This window comes from Dipteris shenzhenensis, chromosome 10 (genome assembly GCF_047967505.1).
Source record: "Dipteris shenzhenensis isolate YYH24624 ecotype China chromosome 10, Dip_SZ_1.0, whole genome shotgun sequence".
Taxonomy (NCBI): Eukaryota; Viridiplantae; Streptophyta; class Polypodiopsida; order Gleicheniales; family Dipteridaceae; genus Dipteris; species Dipteris shenzhenensis.
The window spans coordinates 7,429,203-7,449,978 of record NC_141605.1 but is presented as its reverse complement, the minus strand read 5'-3'; the positions used below and the strand labels follow the sequence as shown (position 1 = coordinate 7,449,978).

Below are 20,776 nucleotides of genomic sequence, written 5' to 3'. Positions count from 1 at the left end.
GTAAGCATGCATGGTAAGTGAACCTTGATCACCATAGAAGAGGGCTAAATCCTGAGTGTCTCTGAGATATCTGAAGACTCTCTTCACTGCCTGCCAATGCTGTGAACTAGGCATGTGCATGAATTTGCTGAGCTGAGATACTGCATATTGTAAGTCAGGCCTAGTGTGACATAAATAAATAAGGCATCCAACAACCTGCTGATAAAGAGTGATATCACATGGTGGGCTCCCATCATGAGCTGAGAATTTGAAGCCAGGGTCCACTGGAATAGAGATTGGCTTGCAATCCTCAAATTGAAAACGATCAAGGAGCTGTCCAATATCCTTGAACTGAGACATCATGATACTCCCCTCAACATGAGCAAACTGAATGCCCAAATAATAGTGGAGCTGTCCCATGTCTGACATTTCAAAAACCTGCTGCAAATCAACCTTGAAAGCTGCAATTTGCTAAGTATCTAGGCCCGTGATGAGCATATCATCCACATATAAAATCAGCACTAAAAAATCAGATCCACTCCCACGGTCATAAAGAGTGGGTTCTGTGGGACTATTCTGAAAACCAAGGGATAGTAAGTGTGCATGAATTTTGGCATACCATGCCATGGGTGCCTGCTTCAAACCATAAAGGGCTTTTCTAAGCCGGCATACCTTATTTTCAGAATTAACAACCTCAAAGCCAGGAGGTTGTGTGACATATACTTCTTCCTGCAGATCCCCATGAAGAAAAGCAGTCTTGATGTCAAGTTGGTGCACTTTCCAATGATGATGGGCTACAATGGCAATGACACATCTAATGGTAGTAATCCTAGATGTGGGAGAAAATGTCTCCTTAAAGTCAATGCCTTGTAGTTGGGCATACCCTTTTGCAACAAGACGGGCTTTGTATCGATCTATGCTGCCATCAAATTTCCTGTTTAATTTGTAGACCCACCGGGTACCAATGGCATGCTTGCCCAGAGGGAGATCTACTAATTCCCATGTGTCATTTTTAGCAATGGAATGTAACTCAGCTCTCATTGCATCCATCCACTCTTTGCTGTCAAAAGCATCTTTATGGCACAGAGGCTCTTCATTGCAAGCTGTAGCAAGGAGTGCAAACTCAAGAAAGTGACCATGCTGTCTATTCCCTGATCTTGTCCAGGCAGCAAAACGCTGATCTTGTTTGCTCTCCCTCAATGTATCAAGAAGCCATATGAGAACTTGCCTTTGCTGTCTATTGACAGCTCTTTCTTCAATGACTGCATCATGAATAGTGGGATCATTTTGTGCTGGAAGAGAAACCTGCAAATCAGCATGGGGTAGTGGCTGATTATTGCTTTGGCTGATTATTGCTTGGTGGAGGGCCTGCAGGAGGCTCATGTTGCTGGTCAAAGTCCCCTTCTGAGGATGGCAGAGGTAACCACGATTCAAAGGCATCAAACATGTCAACATTTGGCTTAGCTTTGCAGTCCACAAGACGAGAAGCTGACTGTTCAGCAAAGATTACATCTCTACTGACAATAATCTTCCCAATATTTGGTTGATATAACCAATACCCTCTACTCTCCTGGTTGTAACCAATAAATATGCATTTGATTGCCTTGTCATCAAGCTTATGTCTCAACTGAGATGGTACATGAACATATGCAAGAGACCCAAAAACTCTGATGTGTGAAAGTGAAGGCTTCCTACCTTTCCATGCTTCATAAGGTGTAACAGTCTTCAATGCCCGCTTCAATGCCCGTGTAGGTGATATATTCAGCACATAGTTGGCACACATCACTGCATCAAGCCAAAATTTATTGGGCAAAGACTTGGCCTTAAGCATGCATCTGGCCATCTCCATTGTGGACCTGTTTTTCCTTTCAGAAACAGGATTTTGCTAAGGAGTGTAAGGAGTAGTGCATGAGTGAATAATACCCCGTGAAGACAGAAATGCATCAAACTCCTTTAACATATACTCTCCCCCCCTATCTGTGTTGAGAGTGACAAGCTTGCATCCTATTTCATTCTCAACCATATTCAGCCACCTCTGAAAGCATAAGAAAACTTCAGATTTGGCTTTTAAAGGATATATCCAGCAATATCTTGTGAAGTCATCAATAAGAGTCATGAAATATTTGTACCCCCCAATGGCATCTGTCCTCATTGGGCCACAGACATCACTGTGCACTAGCTGTAATTTCCTTTGTGAGAGTTTTGGACAATTCTTTTGAAAAGGAAACCGATGCATCTTACCCAAAAGACAACCCTCACACACATGTTTGGAAACTGTGTGAGTTTGAGGTACATCATTTGCCAACTGTTGTGAATATAGCTTTGCAAGAGCTCTATAATTGAGATGGCCCATTCTCTCATGCCAAAGATGAGTTTCAGCAAGCTGTGAATCTGAAATAGCCAATACTTCAATAGAAAGTGCAGCTGAGTGATGATCAAGGTGATATAGCCCTTTTTGCAAAGTGCCAGTGAGAACTATGGCATTGTCATCACGAAGATCATAAACTAGGCATCTATAGCCATCAAAAATCACTATGAAACTTGAAGTAGCAATTGCGGAAATTAAGATCAAGTTGACTTTAATTCCAGGCACAAAGAGAACATTTGTCAAAGTGACAGGATGACTTAAAATAGATGTGAGCTGCACATCTCCAATTCCTTTTACAGCATATGAAGCATTATTAGCACATGTGACAGTCCCCCCTCGAGGTGCATCAGCTAAAGAGTGAAACAACTGTCTGCAAGATGTGACATGCTTGGAAGCACCACCAGGATTGAGCATCATTATCAGTAAAGAGTGCATCAGCTTTGGAGGGATCAAATGAGCAATGGACAACCCATGCCCAATCATCCTGAAGAGCATGTGCATGTGAAGCATCTGCTGGCTCGTGGGATTCAATAGCATGTGAGGCATTAACTGTCAATCCTGCTTTCTTTTTCTCCGAAGCAATGCGCTTCCTGCATTCTAAAATGTCATGTCCAGGCTTGCGACAATAGTTGCATCTTTTCTTCTTTGACTTATCTGCTGTATTTTTAGATGCATGGGAGGAATTGCAGCTCCTATGCGCAGATTTTGGCTTACCCATAGGCTTGGAAGCCTTGCCTCTTCCTGTCTGCTGCGAAGCAAATGCATGATCAGGAATAATGGCTTGTCTATTAGCTCTACTTTGCTCTTCCTGCAAAAGCAAAGTAACTAGCTGATCAAAAGAATAGTGGTCTAATTAACCATGGCCACTAATCGAAGGGTTGTAGCAAACCCTTGATATGTATCTGGCAGTCCATTCAATGTGGTACTGACAAGCTGTGAATTTGGCACCACCTCATCAATGTTGGCAAGTTGTTCCATGAGGTCCTTGACCTTTGTCAGGTATGCATCCATAGAGTCACCTTCATCCATGCTGACTTCCTATAATTGCCTTCTCAAATATGCAACACGTGCCTCATTGCGAATCTGATAGAGAGAAGCCAATTTATCCCAAGCATCCTTTGCTGTCCTGCAAGACCGGATGTGTGGAATAATGATTCTCTTGCATGATAAAGCAATACATGAATGTGCATTTGCATCTCTTGCATCCCATCTTGTCTGTTCCTGAGTTGGAAGAGTAGTAGTAGGAGTGCTAGAGGATGAGGCATCAGGAGGAGTACCCCCTGCAGAAGGACCAGCAGTAGAGGCAACCACTGTAGCATTGGCTGGCCTCAAATCAAACCCAAAAACAATATTCCACAAATGCTTTGCAACAAGAATATGTTTCATGAGATAAGACCACATCGGATAGTTGGTACCATCCAACTTATCATCTTCACGAAGAACGCCAAATAGATCTTGATTGTTCCCAACCATAGCAAATGTGATACCCTGAAAGAGACCTGAAAACCCAAAAGCCTCAAGGCTATCACTGCAAAAAGCTGGCTGTCCAAAAATGACAGCAAATATCTGTAAATTTCCAACCCAAATCAAAGGGCAAATGCAAATCTGACCCAAATGTGACTGTGGCAGGCAATGTTCACTGCAAAAACAGCAAATTTGGCAAAAGCCCCAAATTTAATGAGGGCAAATAGGCCAAAAGGAGGGCAAATGCAGAAAAGCCCCAAATTTTGCTGAATTTTTTGCAAATGTGACCCAATGTATAGCCTCAAGGCTTGAAACTGCAAAAGTATGAGTTACTGTCCCAAACACCAGTTGAAATTGAGCTTCCAACACAAAAGCCCCAAATTTTGTTGACCTGAGTGATGACGTGGCACAATGTGACAGTCCTAAACCTGAAATTAACTGAAAACTTCAATTTTTGGAAGGATTTCAGTTGTCAACCTTGTCCAAAGTATATAATTGATAGGTTGAATGTCCAGATGTCAAAAGCCCTAAATTTTTCTGTTGGAAATTATGGTTTGACAGTAAAAACTGTCAAAAAAACAGTAAAAGACTGCAAGAAATTTCACACGTGCCAAATGCTGTACCAAATCCCGGAGCAAAAACATCTGTACGGATGCCAGTACTGAAACATGTACGAAACCTGTACGGAGGCTGTACGATGCCTGTACGAAAGCTGGTACTGGACAAGTACGATGTACTGAATGTAGTATGAAGTAGATAACTGAGTCCAATGTACGGATGTACGGATGCAGTTACGAGGTAAGTACGGTGTACTGAACAGGTACAATGCTGGTACACTGTACGAAAACTATACGGCACAATACTATTGTACAGATACAAGTACGGGACATGTACGGAACACATCATACTTCTGTATGGAAAGTGCAACGCAATGGAGCACAGTATGGTGCAGTACTATATGCACGTACGGACGTACGACACATGTACGTTTTATGACATCACATGAAAAACAATGTACGACGAGTGTACGGATCACAAGTACAATGTTGAGTAGGTACAGCAGATGTACAGGCAGCTGGTACGGACTGTACGAGGACACGAAGCAGATCCGGGCTCTGATACCACTGTAGGATCGATAGGCAAAAGAGAGTGCAAATTACAAAGGATCGATAGATTAGCCGTCACGTCAAAACTAGGATAATGAATAAAAAGGAGTACAAGGTATAAGTACCTAGACCTAGGACTAAGTGTCCTAGGTGTCACATAGGACTAAGTGTCCTATGTGGCCTAAAAGGCACTAACATTACAAGTGCCTATATTTATGCCTACAAGGCACATACCATGGCCTATAGGGCATCACTAGAACCACCAAGAGATGGCCTACACTTCCTCCAATAGTGACATTTCTGGCCATAGTGATTGCTCTACCTTATCTCTGCATCTGTCTTCTTGTCGGAAGAGGTCTTCCTCCTTCGGTTCCTTCCCTTCTGCAGAGCAGCCAAGGCCTCTGAGCTACTGCCCTAGGAAGGGCTCTGAAAGCGCTCCTCCTGGTCGAGTATCATAGCTACCAACTCTTCCCACGTCGGCGTATTCATCCTCCCACTGGTGATCAAGGATGAATAGAATGCGGAGTACTGGGAAGATAGGTGGGATAACAATGTAATGGCCATGTCCTCAAAGGATATCTCCTTTCTTGCTTGAAGAATCTCATGTTGAAGCTCTTGGAGCTCGTTGATGTGCTCCCACATGGATGAAGACTTTGCGAGATCCAACACTCTCATCTGAATTTCCAAAGTAACCCTCTGTTGTACAAGGACGCCTAGTGCTCCCATATCCCTTTGGCTACAGTCATATGCTTCACATGGTTAATGATTGGAGGACTACAATTCAAGAAAATGAAAGAGCGTACCCTTGCATTGACCTCACCCCCCCAGCTGAGCTAGAGTCTCAACCTCCTTCTGATCTAGGATCCCTAGGTTTGCTTCAACGGGATTTGGCATAGGCACACCCACCAAGATGAAGTCTGCAAGACTGCAAGACGGACTCCATCATAACCCACCATACACCGTAATTGTTCCCATCCAATTGACGGTGCACTGGGAAGGTGGGTAATACGGGAATCTTCACCCTATTCTCAGCCATCTCTAACAGGGAAGCCGTGTCGGAAGGAAGGAGTAGAACAAAAAAGGGGAGGGTGGCTGGGAAGAATAGAGAAAGGGGACTGAAGGAAGAAGAGAGGGAAGGGCTGGCAAAAGACGATGAAGAAGCTTGTAGGCAACGATACCTTCAAGTCCTTGCAATCCATCCCTAGAAAACACCACCTCTAAGAAAACACCCTTCAAACAAGTTGCCCTTCGCTGTACACCCAAATAGTCCATACCTCCTCGCACTCTTCAAACGGCTCCAAACAGCAGCCCAAAATACCTTGTAGTTTGCTGGCTCCAAGTGCCCTCCACAACTCAGGTTCTTTAGCCAACCTTTGGCTCTGATACCATGTGAAAGTGCAGCAGAATCTAGACAGCAAAAGGGATCACACACACTGCGAACTAAAATGCAAGAAAGAGAGAGAGAGAGAGAGAGAGAGAGAGTCTGCACAAGAGATCCCAAAAAATGCCCCAACTGCTAGGCAAAAACCTTGTACAGGTGATGGTATAACAAGAGGTGAGGAGCCCTATTTATAGGGTGCCCATCACCAGCCAACTTGGCCGACTCAACGGGCCAGCCTGACCAGACCCAGGGTCGACCCAAGGTCGGTCTTAACCTGACCTGCTGGATGGGTGATTATTGGGGACCTGGTTAACCCCCCAACCCAAGGTCTAGGTGCCTACATGGCAGCCTGTTGGCAGCCCCGAAGCGAGCGCAGGGGCGGGTGAATACAGCCCCACACCCCCCTGCCCCATCCGCAGCAAATACGCCTCCAAGGCGGCCTACAAGGAAGCCCGAATCCACCCCATCCTACCTCACATGGGCAGGCATACCCACAACCAAGGCCCTCACTCAATGATATAGGAAATGCTACCTCTAACTGGAAGCGGGGGAGGGGGAGGCTGCAGGAACCTTCACAACACTTCAGCCTGCATTGCTCTCCTAGAGCTTCTATGGGCTTCATAGTGGTGCCCCGCAAACACACCTTCTATGGGCTTCATAGTGCTGCTCTGCAAACACACCTTCCTCCAAATGCTGCACAAACCTGCCACTAGGCAGCGCGCCACTTCTTCGCCTGTCTGTTGGGTGTTCCTGCACTGCTCCGACCTCCAAACCAGCTCCAAACATGTCAAATCTGATCCTGGGGGCAGCAGGAACCTTCAAAACGATTCAGCCTGCATTGCTCTCCTATGGGCTTCATAGTGGTGCCCCGCAAACACACCTTCTATGGGCTTCATAGTGCTGCTCTGCAAAGACACCTTCCTCCAAATGCTGCACAAACCTGCCACAAGGCAGCACGCCACTTCTTCACCTTTCCGCTGGGTGTTCCTGCACTGCCCCAACCTCCAAAGCAGCTCCAAACATGTCAAATCTGATCCTGGATGCTGCACAGCTATGCTGCTCTGTCTGCAGACCATTTCCAGCCTGCCCTGACCTACAGAGCATCTCCAGACATGCTCCGGATGGTGCAGGAGTCTGCAGACCTGCTTGCAGCCATCTGTCCTAGACCAAACAGCCCCGCCTTGCTGCCTTTGCAGTTCCAAACACCCCTGGGTGCTGCAGTCTGATTGCAGACCTCTGATATGAACCTGATAGCTTTGCATTGCTGTCTTTCCATGCTCCAAGATACTCCTGCAAAAGTTGCAGTCATTTACCACTGTTTTGTGAAGTCCTTGCCCACATGGCAGCTAGCATGCTGACCATGTGGCAGCCCTGCCAAAGCTGTCAGTTTGGCCCCCGTCGATGTCCACGTAGCATCTCTGACTCTCTGCTGGTACACCTCCTCCATGCTCTCCTCATTTGGGGCTTACAGGTAGGGAGGTGACCCACAAAACTCCAACACCCCCTCTCATTGACCTACCGTGGGCCAATTCCCACACGTCGCTGTAAATGCTCCATTGGCTCCCATGGAGAATCCGTCTGGAACAATTTGAAGATGTCCTCGTTCCTAGGTCTTTTAACCTGCTACTCTTGCTCCTCTAGGTCCGGTCCTGTGCAAGCAAATCACCCTGGTACACAAATACAATCTCGGACGTACACAGGTCCATGACACCACCACCTTACATCACAAGCCTGCTAGTGACCTTGAGCAATCCTAGTACAAATAATATCCAACAATAACTCTCAGAATCTAAGAACAGCCTGGAGTCTTCCAAGCACCGTGCTCCTTAAGTCTAATTCAACCTATCACTCGGCCAATATTTGCAGCCAAGTAACCCACCTGAGTGATGGGCCGTCATTGCTGATCCACACAAATCTCCCAACCCAAGTGTATCTCTAGAAAACTTGGACCATGAGCTCCAGATGAGTTTTCAAGTAGGTATCCTCTGATCTCAACATACTCTTTCAAACTGTACATATCCCTGTCTTCACCTTGAAGGCTTCAACAGGTCCATCAAGTCCACCTTCTAGAGACCTGCAAACAAGCTTCAAAGAAGCACCAAGTCTTCCCCTCTTCCTCCCAGGAAGGCTTTCACCCTCCAACCTCTCATCACCTGAGAAATATGAAGCCAAAATTCTGCCCATAGCATGCTACTAAGGTCTAAATGATCACACAGAGAATATACATACCAGTTGATCCACCCATTTGTTTGCTTGCTCTGTAAACAAACCCTGTACCTCACGGAGGCACTCACGGCTTCCCTGTATAATCCTTTAGCGCTTTGTTCAATGTCCTACTTTCCATCTGACTTTGACTCTAGAGGTCCTTTCAAAGATACTTCATGCCAATAATATCAGCTTTGCACTCAAAGCAATCACCTCCACAAAGGTTGTTGGTTCCTCTCCAAACCACCTTTCAAAGTTAGACATACACCCCGGTACACCAAGATCTACGTATCTTACCTCAGCAACACTCAAATTTCTTACCAAGAAAAGCTCCTCAGTTATTACCACATCTGTTAACAGTTTCAACTCTTTAGACTCTTGATTGGACTCCTTCCTCTTCTTGTCAGCCTCTTCTTTTAGCATTGCAAAATATCCTTGCTGATCACAATAGAAACATTTCTTTTTCTTCTTGCTCCCACTTGATGAAGACTCATCATCATCATCCTAAGGAGTCCTCCTCGTCATTAGTCTTTTCATTACTCCCTTTTGTTGGGCTTGCCATTGTAAGGCTTACTTTTACCTATACCTTTACTCTTGTCTTGAACATGAAAGGCCTCATGTTCAGATCTGTTGTATTTCTTCTCTCGGGCTTCCTCCTGCAGAAGCAAAGGCACTAGCTCCTTGAAAGTAACCAGTGCCGACCACTAGCCTGCCACCATGGTTGTAACAAAGCCATTGTAGCCTCCTTGGGAGCATGCCAAGCAAGATCTTGGCAATCTTTTCCGAATCCGCCTTTTGACCCAACCACAGAGAGTTGATTTCTCACCACCTTCATCTTAGTGATGTGCTCCTGAACTGAGTCCTCCTCATCCATGTGCAAGTTATACAACTCTATCTCAAGGTTGAAAATCCTCACATCATTGTGGATCTCATACATGTGTTAGAATTATTGCTATAATTTAGCAGTGACCAATGTAATGTAATAAGTAGGTTAGGGGCACTTTTCCGTCACTTACAGGTTTTTTCCCCTAACCACAACTAGTTCACTAACTACGGTTAGTGAAGGATAAGGTTTTGTCACTTAGACAAAACCTATCACTCTTTGCAGTTGTACACACTCATCTAATTGCAACTATCGTTTTCAGCTCTCTCACTCTCCTTCCCTTGCTCTCACTTTGCTCTCTCCCCTTCTCACATTTGGTATCAGAGCGGGTTCTTCCTGCGTTTGCTCCTGCTGCACATTCGCCTCCAGCTCTAGCCCGCAAGCTCCTAGCTCCATTAGTTCGTCGTTCATACAAACAATCCATACAATCTGTACGGATTGATTCCGTACAGTTCGTACTGCATCTGCGTCGCCGTACCAACGCCTGCATCACATTTGGTATCGTCGCCCGTACAACTACAGCACCGTACAACCTGTAGCTTCATTCCGTACACAGGCGTTGTACAGCCTGCAGCCTCATCCATACAAACTCCCAGGTGGTATCTTCGCCGTACAGTTCCGTACGGTTTGTCATCGCCAGCCCTACACCTACGTCGACTGTATTGCTCCTGTGTCATTTCGTTGTTAGTTCGTCAGGCGTCCGTACTATTCCGTACACATGCAATCCTTCCGTAAGGTGCTGTTGTACCTACAGTACAATCCCGTACGTACCTGCATAAGCTGCTCCAACGACGTGTACTAGTCCGTACAACAGTACGGCCATCCGTACTGTTCTGTACAACCATACATTGCCAACATATTCCTGCAGCAGTCCGTACAACTAGTACGGGACTGCTTCATTTGCAGGTGTTGTGCTAGAAAGGACTCTCTGTGCAAGTTATTTTCTTTGGAGGTACATTTTGCAGGAAGCCATTGTTTGGCAGAGCAATTTTTTGGGCAGATTTGAGCATATTCTTTAAATTGGGCATTTTGTAAAATTTGGGGCTTTTCTTGGATTTGCCCGAATTTCATCTCAATTTCACCTCAACATTTGTAGCTTTTGCAATTACACTGCAATTTCGCAGTAAAATTTGGGGCTTTTGCAGATAGAGAGCAATTTGTGCAACATTTAGGGCTTTCAGACCATTTGCCCCTTTCTGGTTGCAATTTCAAGCCACAAATTGGGGCTTTTGTGTTGGGAGAGCAATTTGACAGGTTTCAGTTCGCACTGCCTTTCTGTGAGTGTTTGGAAGCGCTTTTGGCAGGTTTTGGGAGAAATTGGATGCTCTAGCAGATTTCTGACAGAGACATTACAGAGATTTGAGTTGCATTTTTAGCCAGTGTTTGGCTGTGTTTTTTGGGATTGTGCACTCCATTCCCAGCAAGGGAATTCAGATTTGCATTTGCTGTATTTTCTTTCTCAGACATGGCCCAGCAAAATCAGAATGATTTCGGTTTCAGTGGTCTCTCACAAAAGGATAAGCTAGATGGTACCAACTACTCCCTCTGGAGTTTTATGGTACGCAATATTCTGATTTCTCGTCATTTATGGGACTATGTAAGTGGGGATGAGTTCCGGCTAGCAAATGTGGCACCTAATACCCCTCCCCAACAAGGAGGAGGCAGACGTCGTGCACAAGGTACAGCTGCAGCACAAGTTATTGGTGCAATTATACCTACCACTCCAGAGCAGAAGAGATGGGATTCACGTGATGCTTTAGCTTTGTCGTGTATTTCTCTTTCAGTGAAAAGATTCATCATTCCACATATCCGGTCGTGTAAGACCTCAAAGGCAGCATGGGATATTTTGGAGAGCATGTATGCAGCTCGGAATGATGCCAGAGTGTCTTTTTTGAAAAGAGAATTGTCTCATACACATATGGAAGAGGGTGACTCCATGTCAGTGCACCTCACAAAGCTACACGATTTACGAGAGCAGTTGCTGAATATTGATGAGATCATTCCTGATTCAAAGATAATTACCACTACTCTGAATTCTCTTCCTGACTCTTATCTCAGCTTTCATACCTGAGAATGCAAGAAAAGGCTTGCAAAAGAAAAGAAAAACAGCTCCCGTATGGCTGTCTCAGATTCAGCTCCTCATCCATCTGACAATGAGCAAGCTACAGCCAACTTTGTGGAGCACGATTATGCCTTCTTGTCTTGCATTTCACACTCTCAGTTGGCTGCTCGGGATAGTACAGCCACTTGTAATGATGACACTTATGCTTTTCTGACATGCAGTTATGATTCTTCCAAGGATGCATCAGCTTTCAATGTCAATGAGACACAAAATACATGGTATTTTGATAGCGGTGCCTCAAAGCATATCACTTCCAGGAAGTGTCTCTTCACATCTCTGCATCCACCACCCGTTGGTAAAAAGGTCACATGTGTCAACAACTCCTCCTATTCAGTTCGTGGTACAGGAAAAGTTGAACTTACAGCTATTGATGGCTCAACATTCAGAATTTCTGAGTATGTGCCTAGTATCACAAAAAATCTACTTTCAGTGTCCACTCTTAATAGAGCTGGATTTCATGTCATTTTTGAAGATGACAAGTGTGTAGTCCATGATAGAGAGCATGACTATGCCTTGAGATTGTCTGGCACTTTGTTACGTGGTCTTTTTCAGCTTGACATGTATGAGAAAAGACCAACACATGCTCTTGCACTGACCCTAACACGCGGTATCCCATTGGGCCTGACTGCCTCTGCTGCTGAAGTAGGCATCTCAAGGAGAGGGGGATTCTCAGTAACCACTCCAAAGGCGGCTCCAATGGAATGTAGGAGTTGATGGTACGCCTAAGGAAGGCCTGGAAATCTGATGAAGAGTGACATCATTCGGCTGTCTTCCTCGACAGGATCAAACCCTAAAGAAAAAGGGGTCAGAAAAATCCTCCCGGAGCCCAGTGTTAACGGACTAGCTTGTACGTGCTACCTCCAAGGAGTCAAAAACAATCTGGAAGAAACCTCGCCCAAGCATACGAACATCTGAGAAGTGCCCTGCGAGGTCTCTAGGTAGAGTGACGAGCATCCAGTCCCTGGTCTATAACCTGGAAGGGTGGGACCCATGGATGCGAGCAAAGAGTGAAGTCGAGCTCTCTTGCTCTGTATCTTTTTCGAGCTGCTGCAACTCGTCTTTTGAGAAAATGATGGTTTTTGCGGCCAGTGGAAGCGGGCGAGATTTGGCCGACTGACCCTCCTGCTGACCCTGTTTAGGGTTCTGCTGACTAATCTTACAGACAGCCACCCACCGTAGGTCTGACAGCCCTGAGCAGTTGAAATTGGCTGCCTACTAGGGCTAAATAGGGCCCTCTATAGGCACCTTTTTCTGCCTCATCCAGGGCTCCTACCAACCTGTATATTTGCCCTAATCCAAGGCTTGTGTTAGCCCTATATGTCAGACTGTGTAGCAGACCATGTGGCAACAAACAATGCGATCCACTAGCTAGCAAAATGTGCCAAGTGCCTCCTCAAGAAAACTTCCATCGTAGCAGACATTGAGTACCAAACATGCTATTGTAGATTATACACCCTTGGTCTTCATATTTTACTTGTTGTCCAAACAAGCCAAATACCTTCATGAAGTACTCCCGTTAGAATACCTCTGGGCTTTAGAGCAAAAAGTCAATGCAAGTCACAAACTCATATTTGTCTCTAAGAGGTCCTTTCCATCCACATTCTCCATGATGGGTATAACATCATCCTTAGCATGCTTTGAGAAACCTATGCTGTCTCGTCAATGGAAGTCACAAACTCATATTCGTCGCCAAGTAGTCCTTTCCATCCTCATCCTCCATGATGGGTATAACCTCATCCTTAGCAGGAACCTATGCTGTCCTCTTCATCTACAAAGGAACTTGTTTCTCATGACCATTAATCAATATCGGACATGAGCACTGTCAAATATGGATCTATGCTACCAATTAGGGCACTAGTGCCAAGAATAACTCCCCTCGTACAACATTAGCTATGAACAAGTGATTTTGAAGCATTTCAAATGTTACCAAGCTCATCATCTCATAAAGTCTCACAGTATCGTTGATTGTGTAGTCCGTGTGATCTTTGAAAGTGCCTCAATGTCTCTGAGCACCCAATCTTTAATATCAACCGGATGGACTGCTTTGACTACGATGCTTGTCGCATTCTTTTATCTATAGGCTTCATCTCTACTCCTTCAGTTATCCTTCACAATGCATGTGCAGCCCCGCAAAAGCTGTCAGTTTTTCCCCCCGTGGATGCCCACATGGCATCTTTGAAGTCTCTACTGGTACATCTCCCCCATGCAAACTCCTCATTTGAGGTCTCACAAGTGGGGAGGTGAACTACAAAACTCCAACACTGAAGGGTAACTTAGGCTACAAGATCATGTACCAAAGAGGAATCACTTCTACAGGTATTGTGATTCAAATAGGGCCGAAGATGGGAACCCAGATCTTCCACGTCTAGCAAAGTTTAGGAGACTTTTCGTGACTCATCAAGAAGCAACCTCTAGTTGCTCTTCATCCACCGAGGCGGAGTATAGCGCAGCTTGCATGGTATCATGTGAATCCTTATGGCTTGGATATATCCTAGAGGACATGGAGGTCTTACAAGAGGAAGGTGTGAAAATCGACTGCGACAGCTAGGGTTGCAACACGATCGCAAAAAAACCAGTGATGGGGTTTGGCTTTCAAATCTAGCAGGCAGCTCGTGGCCATTCTAGGAAAGTACTACATTTCATAAATGGGGAGAAGTACTAAGTTTCATAAATGGAATAAAGCTATGAATATGAAAAGGGGATTTTATCCCACGAACACACGGGAATGGAACATACCATAAGGGGATGAAACACATCAAGGTTCACTACCACTTCATCCCAAGAAGCTAATAATGGACAAGCTGATCTGATGCCAAACAAAAGAAAACATTACCGACCTTTTCACCAAATCTCTTTCTCGTGATCAGTGGAGCATCTCATTCGACAAATGAAGCAAGCCCATATTCAGTCAGTGAGAGGGGGTGCTAAATATCACTAGTCCCACTTCTGTGCCCCCATATAAGGACAACAAGGAGTCTATTGTTCTAGGGATTGGTGTTTGCAGGTAGAGGGAATCAGATCTGCACCAAACCTCATTTTGGGATTGCTTGCAGTAGTTGATGCCATTAGGCTTTCCGGTATCCCCAAAGCTAGGAATGGGTAATCTGTTGGCCATGACAACGATGTGAAGGGCTTAGAAGGTAAACAATCTTCAGAACCTGCAAACAGAGGTACTCTGTTGAAACATGGTTGCCTCTTTCTTGTGAGGGGCTCCTTCCTTCAATGTTGAAGTAGATTACGAGTTGCTGGCAAGGCTTTGATACTATGTCAGAGATTGAAGTGCTTGTTACAGCACAGTATGCAGCAGAAATTAACAACAAACTCTCTCCGATCTCCACTTAAACACTCCACTTAAACAGTACCAAAGAATGACCCCACAAAAGAGAGATGTGCAAAGGATACAACATTACAAAGAATGCCAAAAATCTCAGTCTATTCATCCACAAACATCTGTAAAAGAATCTCAGGTGAGCACCAGACTTCTATTCTCAGTCTTCTGATAGCCAAAGATGGCTAACATAAGACCAAGAATAGAAGGGGCAGACTGATGCTGAAGTATGGACTCCTGTGTTTCTCACTGAGGGCTTCAATGGGATGCCCAAGACTCAGCTCATTGGCATTGGGAGGGGCCTAGTTCAGGCAATTGAACCCTACAACAGGATGACGAGATCCAAACAATGCCTGCCAATCATATAGAGTAAAAACATTACCGATTTGATCGTAGGCAAGGAAAGCTGGCCCCAAAAAAAAGTTTGCAAGAAAAGGCTTCTAAGGGAATCAACAAAATTATCCAAGCAGTGTCTCTATTAAACAGTTTCAATGACAGAATTACCATGTAAAACTTTTTGGATATTTTGTTTTGCCCATAGTTTCCTTCTTAAGTGTTGAAACTAGATCATGTATGCACCAAAACGACCAGCCGGAATTGTTTGAACTTGATTTTAATGTTACATTTATTTATTTAGTTTCACATTGTTTTCTTTTGGATAACTCTCCAATGTGAATATGTTACTTTAACCAAAACCCTCATTTATTTTTAGTTACATGTTCTCCAATGCCATTATTATGCGTTGTCTCTTACCTACAAAATTCTCCACTAGGCATGGTTAAGTTTCATGTTTCATGTCCAAATCCTTTTTGTTGTCTTCCTGTCCTTTTGTATTGCCTCCTAGAAGGTAGTTTCTCTACTAAGCACCTCATGAGTACTTAGTCAAATTTTGCTTGTTAACTCTTGCTCATATCTCTGGTATGGTTCTACTCACTCAAGATACAAGTCCTCAATCAAATATCACAAATGAAGGTTTTTAGATGCCCAATATTATCCATGGGAGTCCTAGTCAAAACCCCTACATATGGTGCATGGCAGCCGACAGGAGTGCCCCTCTACAAATGGCACACATGCCATCCCACAAGAATGCAACTCTACATGTGAGGCACATGGAAATCCACAAGGTGTCACAAGGCGCCCACTCTAGAGATGACAGAGTCCACCCACAAGAGTGGCACTATACATGTGACATACTTGTCAGCCCACAAAGAGCCACTCTACAAGTTGCACATGTGGCAACCCACAAACGTGCCAAAGAGGCCACATGAGCTTGGCATGGTCAGATTTAGCATCTTCCATAATAGCTTGGGAACACAGGCAGACCTCTACTCCCCCCAATTCCCTTGTGCACTCAGCTTGCAGTTTTAGAGAGGCAATCTTAGCACGTAGAGGATTTCACCATTTAGAGGTAAACTTGTTGGATACATTTGTCTACCACCTGATGATGGCACAATTTGATTTACATTGTATGGAAGCTCAGCCGTTTCTACCTTATACTTTGATGTGTATACTATTAGTAACCAAAAAAGGAATCCAGGCTCCCTCTTTTGGCATTTCAGTCATTATATTATACTTTGTCTCATGGACCATCTTAGTCTTCTCAAGACATCACTAAACTTTTCTTTCTTTTCTCCCCTCCTCTTTAGGATAGCCTTTTAGACTCAACTGTTAAAATGTCTGCTTGAAACTAAGCTTTGAGATCAGGACACCATACATACCTTCTAAATGCAATTGTGCCACAAGATCTGGGCATTTGTCCATATTGCTTCCAATGATGAACCAAGTTGCTCGGCAATCATTCTCCTTCATAATTTTTAATAGCTGATGGTAAAACCAAGGCAAGGGGTTACATGCCTTGTAGAGCCTTAAATAGAAAGAAGCAAAGAAAGCTTTGTAAAAAACTCAATTAGAATTTGTTCAAATCTCAACCAGCTGAGTGAGGAGTGCAAGATTGCTAGTTTGCAGTCTCCCAACAATGCGCTTATGGGTTATAGCACGCAAATAAGTTATTGGCATACCAGTAATCACTTCGAGCCTTAGGATCATTTCAAGTCCATACACCCTCGAAGTACCTATTATGAGACTTTTCCTCCCCTAGGCTTGCTCCCGAGCCATCAAGATGAGTAGTCTTGCAAATCCATTTACTGTAGGGAACAAAGGCACAGAGTGGCAACTCACAAGGGAAAAAAACACGTCAACATTAGGTGATTACCACATTGGGATCCTAGGAAGTGTTGAGTAGGTGTGCCAATGGTGCTCATAAGCAAAAATTCTGTGTATTGCTAGGTGTGGCATGCTGTTTTGTGCAACTATTACTAGGAATTACCAAAGCCACTGAATTACTAATGGATTATCTGAGATCTGAAGCAGGTTTGTTAGCCCGTTTGCCAATGACCAATGCCATGGAATGTTTGTTAGCCCGTTTGCCAATGACCAATGCAAATGCTGAAAAGAGTACAGAGATATTCGGCTCAACATGCAGCAGATTGGAGCATGGCTAAGTCTATTCAAGAAAACGCAACCAAGGCATTCTAAATAGCGATGCTATCATCATAGAGCAACAAACCCAGCAAGGGAGAGTGGACAAGGACAAAATCCAAAGCATCACCTCTTACTACTCTGATCTTCTTCCACTATAGTGTGCCAAGCATCTGGTCAAATAAAAGGTTTCTGTGAATGACAAAAAAGGCTCTAACTAGAAAGCCCTGCTAGAACCTCTACTGTAGAACACTATTGAAGGCTCCTATCGGTGCATCCCATCTTTCCGAAGTTGTAGTGGTAGGCAAGGTATTGGCCTCTAAGAGGGACTAGTATGCAGGAGACCTGTCCCATCTAGGGTGTCGAGAGGTCCTGGCATAGGCACCCAACCTCTCAAATAGCTACCTTAATCTCCTCTATCCGCATGCCTAGGAGGACTCTGCTCTGCATCTTTGGATGTTGCAATGATGTTTAATTTGCACATGGGTTCCTAGACATGAGACATATCATTGACTACCTGGACCAGCGTTGTGTTGTCCTCATTGTATCAAAGATGAACCCTTATAGACATGGGTTCATGCGTCCCACAACCAGACAAGGACCCCAACAGCAAACTCTCAAACATTCCTTCCAAATAAAGCCTACATAGAGTGTGGTGCAAGACCAAAACAACATAGCCAATTCTTCTTTAGCAGCAACTCTCTAACATACTTCAAAGGCACCAAGACATTAAATAAGATACCAATAGGGCCCAGACAACACTCAATTCTCTTAAAGCTAAACATTTCCCACATAGCAGTTAGTTCTCTTATAGCTGGCAATTGATTGGATATGTCTAAGGGCAACACACATCCAATACATCTTTGATTTTCAGTTTCCATTTTCAATAGATCCTTAGGATGTACAGTTCCCAACATCTTTGATCACATGGTGTATTACTAAAAGCCTCTTTGGCCTTTCACAAGCATTAATGAATTTGCCTCCCTTCAGCTCTACAAGCTTTTGTGAGAGTCGGATCATGAAGATCAATGTAGGCAAAACCACCGTTAAGATTTGTAATACCAATCTCAGCTTCAACGAAGTTGTTTACCATTGCAAATGAGCCGACTGCCTGTTCACCCTTGCAAATGAGCCAATCGAGATAGTCAGGTCCTACATATAGTTGGGATGCATTTTCACAAATCCCAAGCGATAGTGTTTCCATGCACACTTCCGGCCCATCAATTCAAAGTTCCATCCTCTTTTACTTCTCTACTCTGACCGGCAGCCCTATATGAAGAAAATTTTAGATTGTAAGACTCAAAGAGGATGATTGGGCAGGCTTCAAGTGGTTACAAGTCATGATGCTCTTGCACATGCTTTGAGGAAAATGCATTTTCATAGATCCCAAGCGATAGTGCTTCCATGCACACTTCCGGCCCATCAATTCAAAGTTCCATCCTTTTTTACTTCTCTAGTCTAACCTGCAGCCTTATATGAAGAAAATTGTAAGACTCAAAGAGGATGATTGGGCAGGCTTCAAGTGTTTACAAGTCATGATGCTCTTGCACATGCTTTGAGGGAAGAGGTACACCCCACATGATATCATACTTGCAGAGGTTGCAGCAAGACTTTGAATGCACATACCCCCTTTCAGATCATGCCATACTTTGGCTAAATTGGACAATAGATCCTACAAATACCTACAAAGCAAAATACTACCACTCAATCCAAATTGTGTGATGGTCTCTTGAACGTTGTCTTCTTGGTACAGGTAGTGTGGGATCCTCACTCCTTCGTGTGGTAACCTTTGTTGTGGATGTTATAGACAAAGGACAATGGAGGACTGGTTTGACATCACTGTACTTTAATACCTCCTCTTTACATAGCCCATCCCATAATATAAACCAGTCTTGCCTCTCGAGCAAGAAGAATTTCGTCAAGAGACCACTTGGCTCCAATGGAAAATGTGAACCATTCCCACAAACCTCCCTCTAAGTGGGAGATCTCTGAGAACGAAGCATCCCCTAGCTTTCCTTTTACAAACTGTATTGTTGAAGTCAGCTCCAATATCTGGCAAGCAACCAATGAGATGTCGCAAAAAGCTTCCTTCTTTTGTCAAGAAAGTGGGAGCATGCTTCAATTCTAGGTTCCTTGTAGGGGTTAGTGGGTGTCCTATGTCTCAGCACAAGATATCAGACACACTATCAAGATCTTCACCTCAAGAACATGCATATGATGCATCCTTTAATAAGATTGCCTTGGTCAAACACATTAGGTGCCATGACTGGCCAATTGAGATGTGAATTGCCCCATTAGAGACCAAGCTCCGGCCCTCCACCTTGGAGAGGCACCTACTCTTGTGAATATCCCTCTCTAAAAACATACATGTGCTCTAGGAGCATGGGCAAGCATTGGACCATCAAACCACAACCAACCATAGGGTCTTGGACTGCTGCCCAAATAGAACAATTTGCATGGATTGTGCAAGTGTCCTTCTAGTACCATACCTGCAGGCCAAACAACTCCAGCTAGCGACTCCCCTTAAACCCCATGTGAGAGGCATTGGCTTGTGCAGCAAGTACCACACAAGGTTCTCCTAAGTTCTGATCACGGCCTTATAGCAATCATTTGCCACGTAAGATCTCCTACTTCTGCCTAGTGGTGCATAAAGGCTTCGTTGGAGCATTGGCACATGTCACCATTGGACGGTAGTGTCCACGCGACGATCTCACCTTGCTTATGGAGCTTCCCCTCTATGCAAGGGACTTAGCAATGCTCACTCATCCTCATCTCTCGGGTGAGGCACATATGACAATTTTACTTGAGGAATGATGGCATGGCCTTTCGATGGGAGGCATGCTTTTCACATAGAGGTTATATGGCCTTCTTACTTAGCATCATAACTTGAACATCTAGGTAGCACGCTATAGACTTGTGACCAAGGGACAACAAACTTGACCAGCTTCCATCCTCATCAATATATGTCTGAACATCATACATATTTGAGAGCAAGGTACATAAGGTTCCAAGAAGACCAGCGAAGGCTGATGATTTTGATCGTAGCATTCCAACTTTAGAAATCCAGGATACTTTTGGATTGATGAAGAACATTTTCTCCATTTTGGACCCTGATTTATGAAGATCACAGCTTCATCTCTTGGTAAATAAAGGTATGCTTATTGAATCCACATACATGGGAACCCCAACTTGCAGGTTAGATGTGTCATTGAAGGTGATTGGCTAGAGGATGAAGAGATATTATTATGGTTTAGCTGGAGATTGTATGCATCGTAGGAACTAGTTGTGTGGATGCTCAAGCTACTCTAAACTAGTAAAGACAAAGCACAGATGTTCTTGAAAGCCAGTCTTTCATGTCACATAATATATCTTGAGATGGCATTACATGTGGCCTCACCAATTCGTGAGGGACAATTGAGGAAAAAGGCCTTTATAAACTGACATACACCAAACTTTAAGGCC

The 20,776-nt window shown here is 44.3% G+C and overlaps 1 protein-coding gene across 4 annotated transcripts in view; it reads right to left on the bottom strand.

Moving 5' to 3' along the window:
- LOC147897344 (uncharacterized) overlaps positions 1 to 20,776 on the bottom strand; it is a 132,586-nt gene that overhangs the window by 72,109 nt on the left and 39,701 nt on the right. For all 4 annotated transcript variants that reach the window (XM_087380630.1, XM_087380632.1, XM_087380628.1 and 1 more), the window contains exon 4: positions 16,555 to 16,657. In XM_087380630.1, the coding sequence (XP_087236756.1) occupies positions 16,555 to 16,657 (103 nt within the window). The remainder of the gene's footprint in view (positions 1 to 16,554; positions 16,658 to 20,776) is intronic.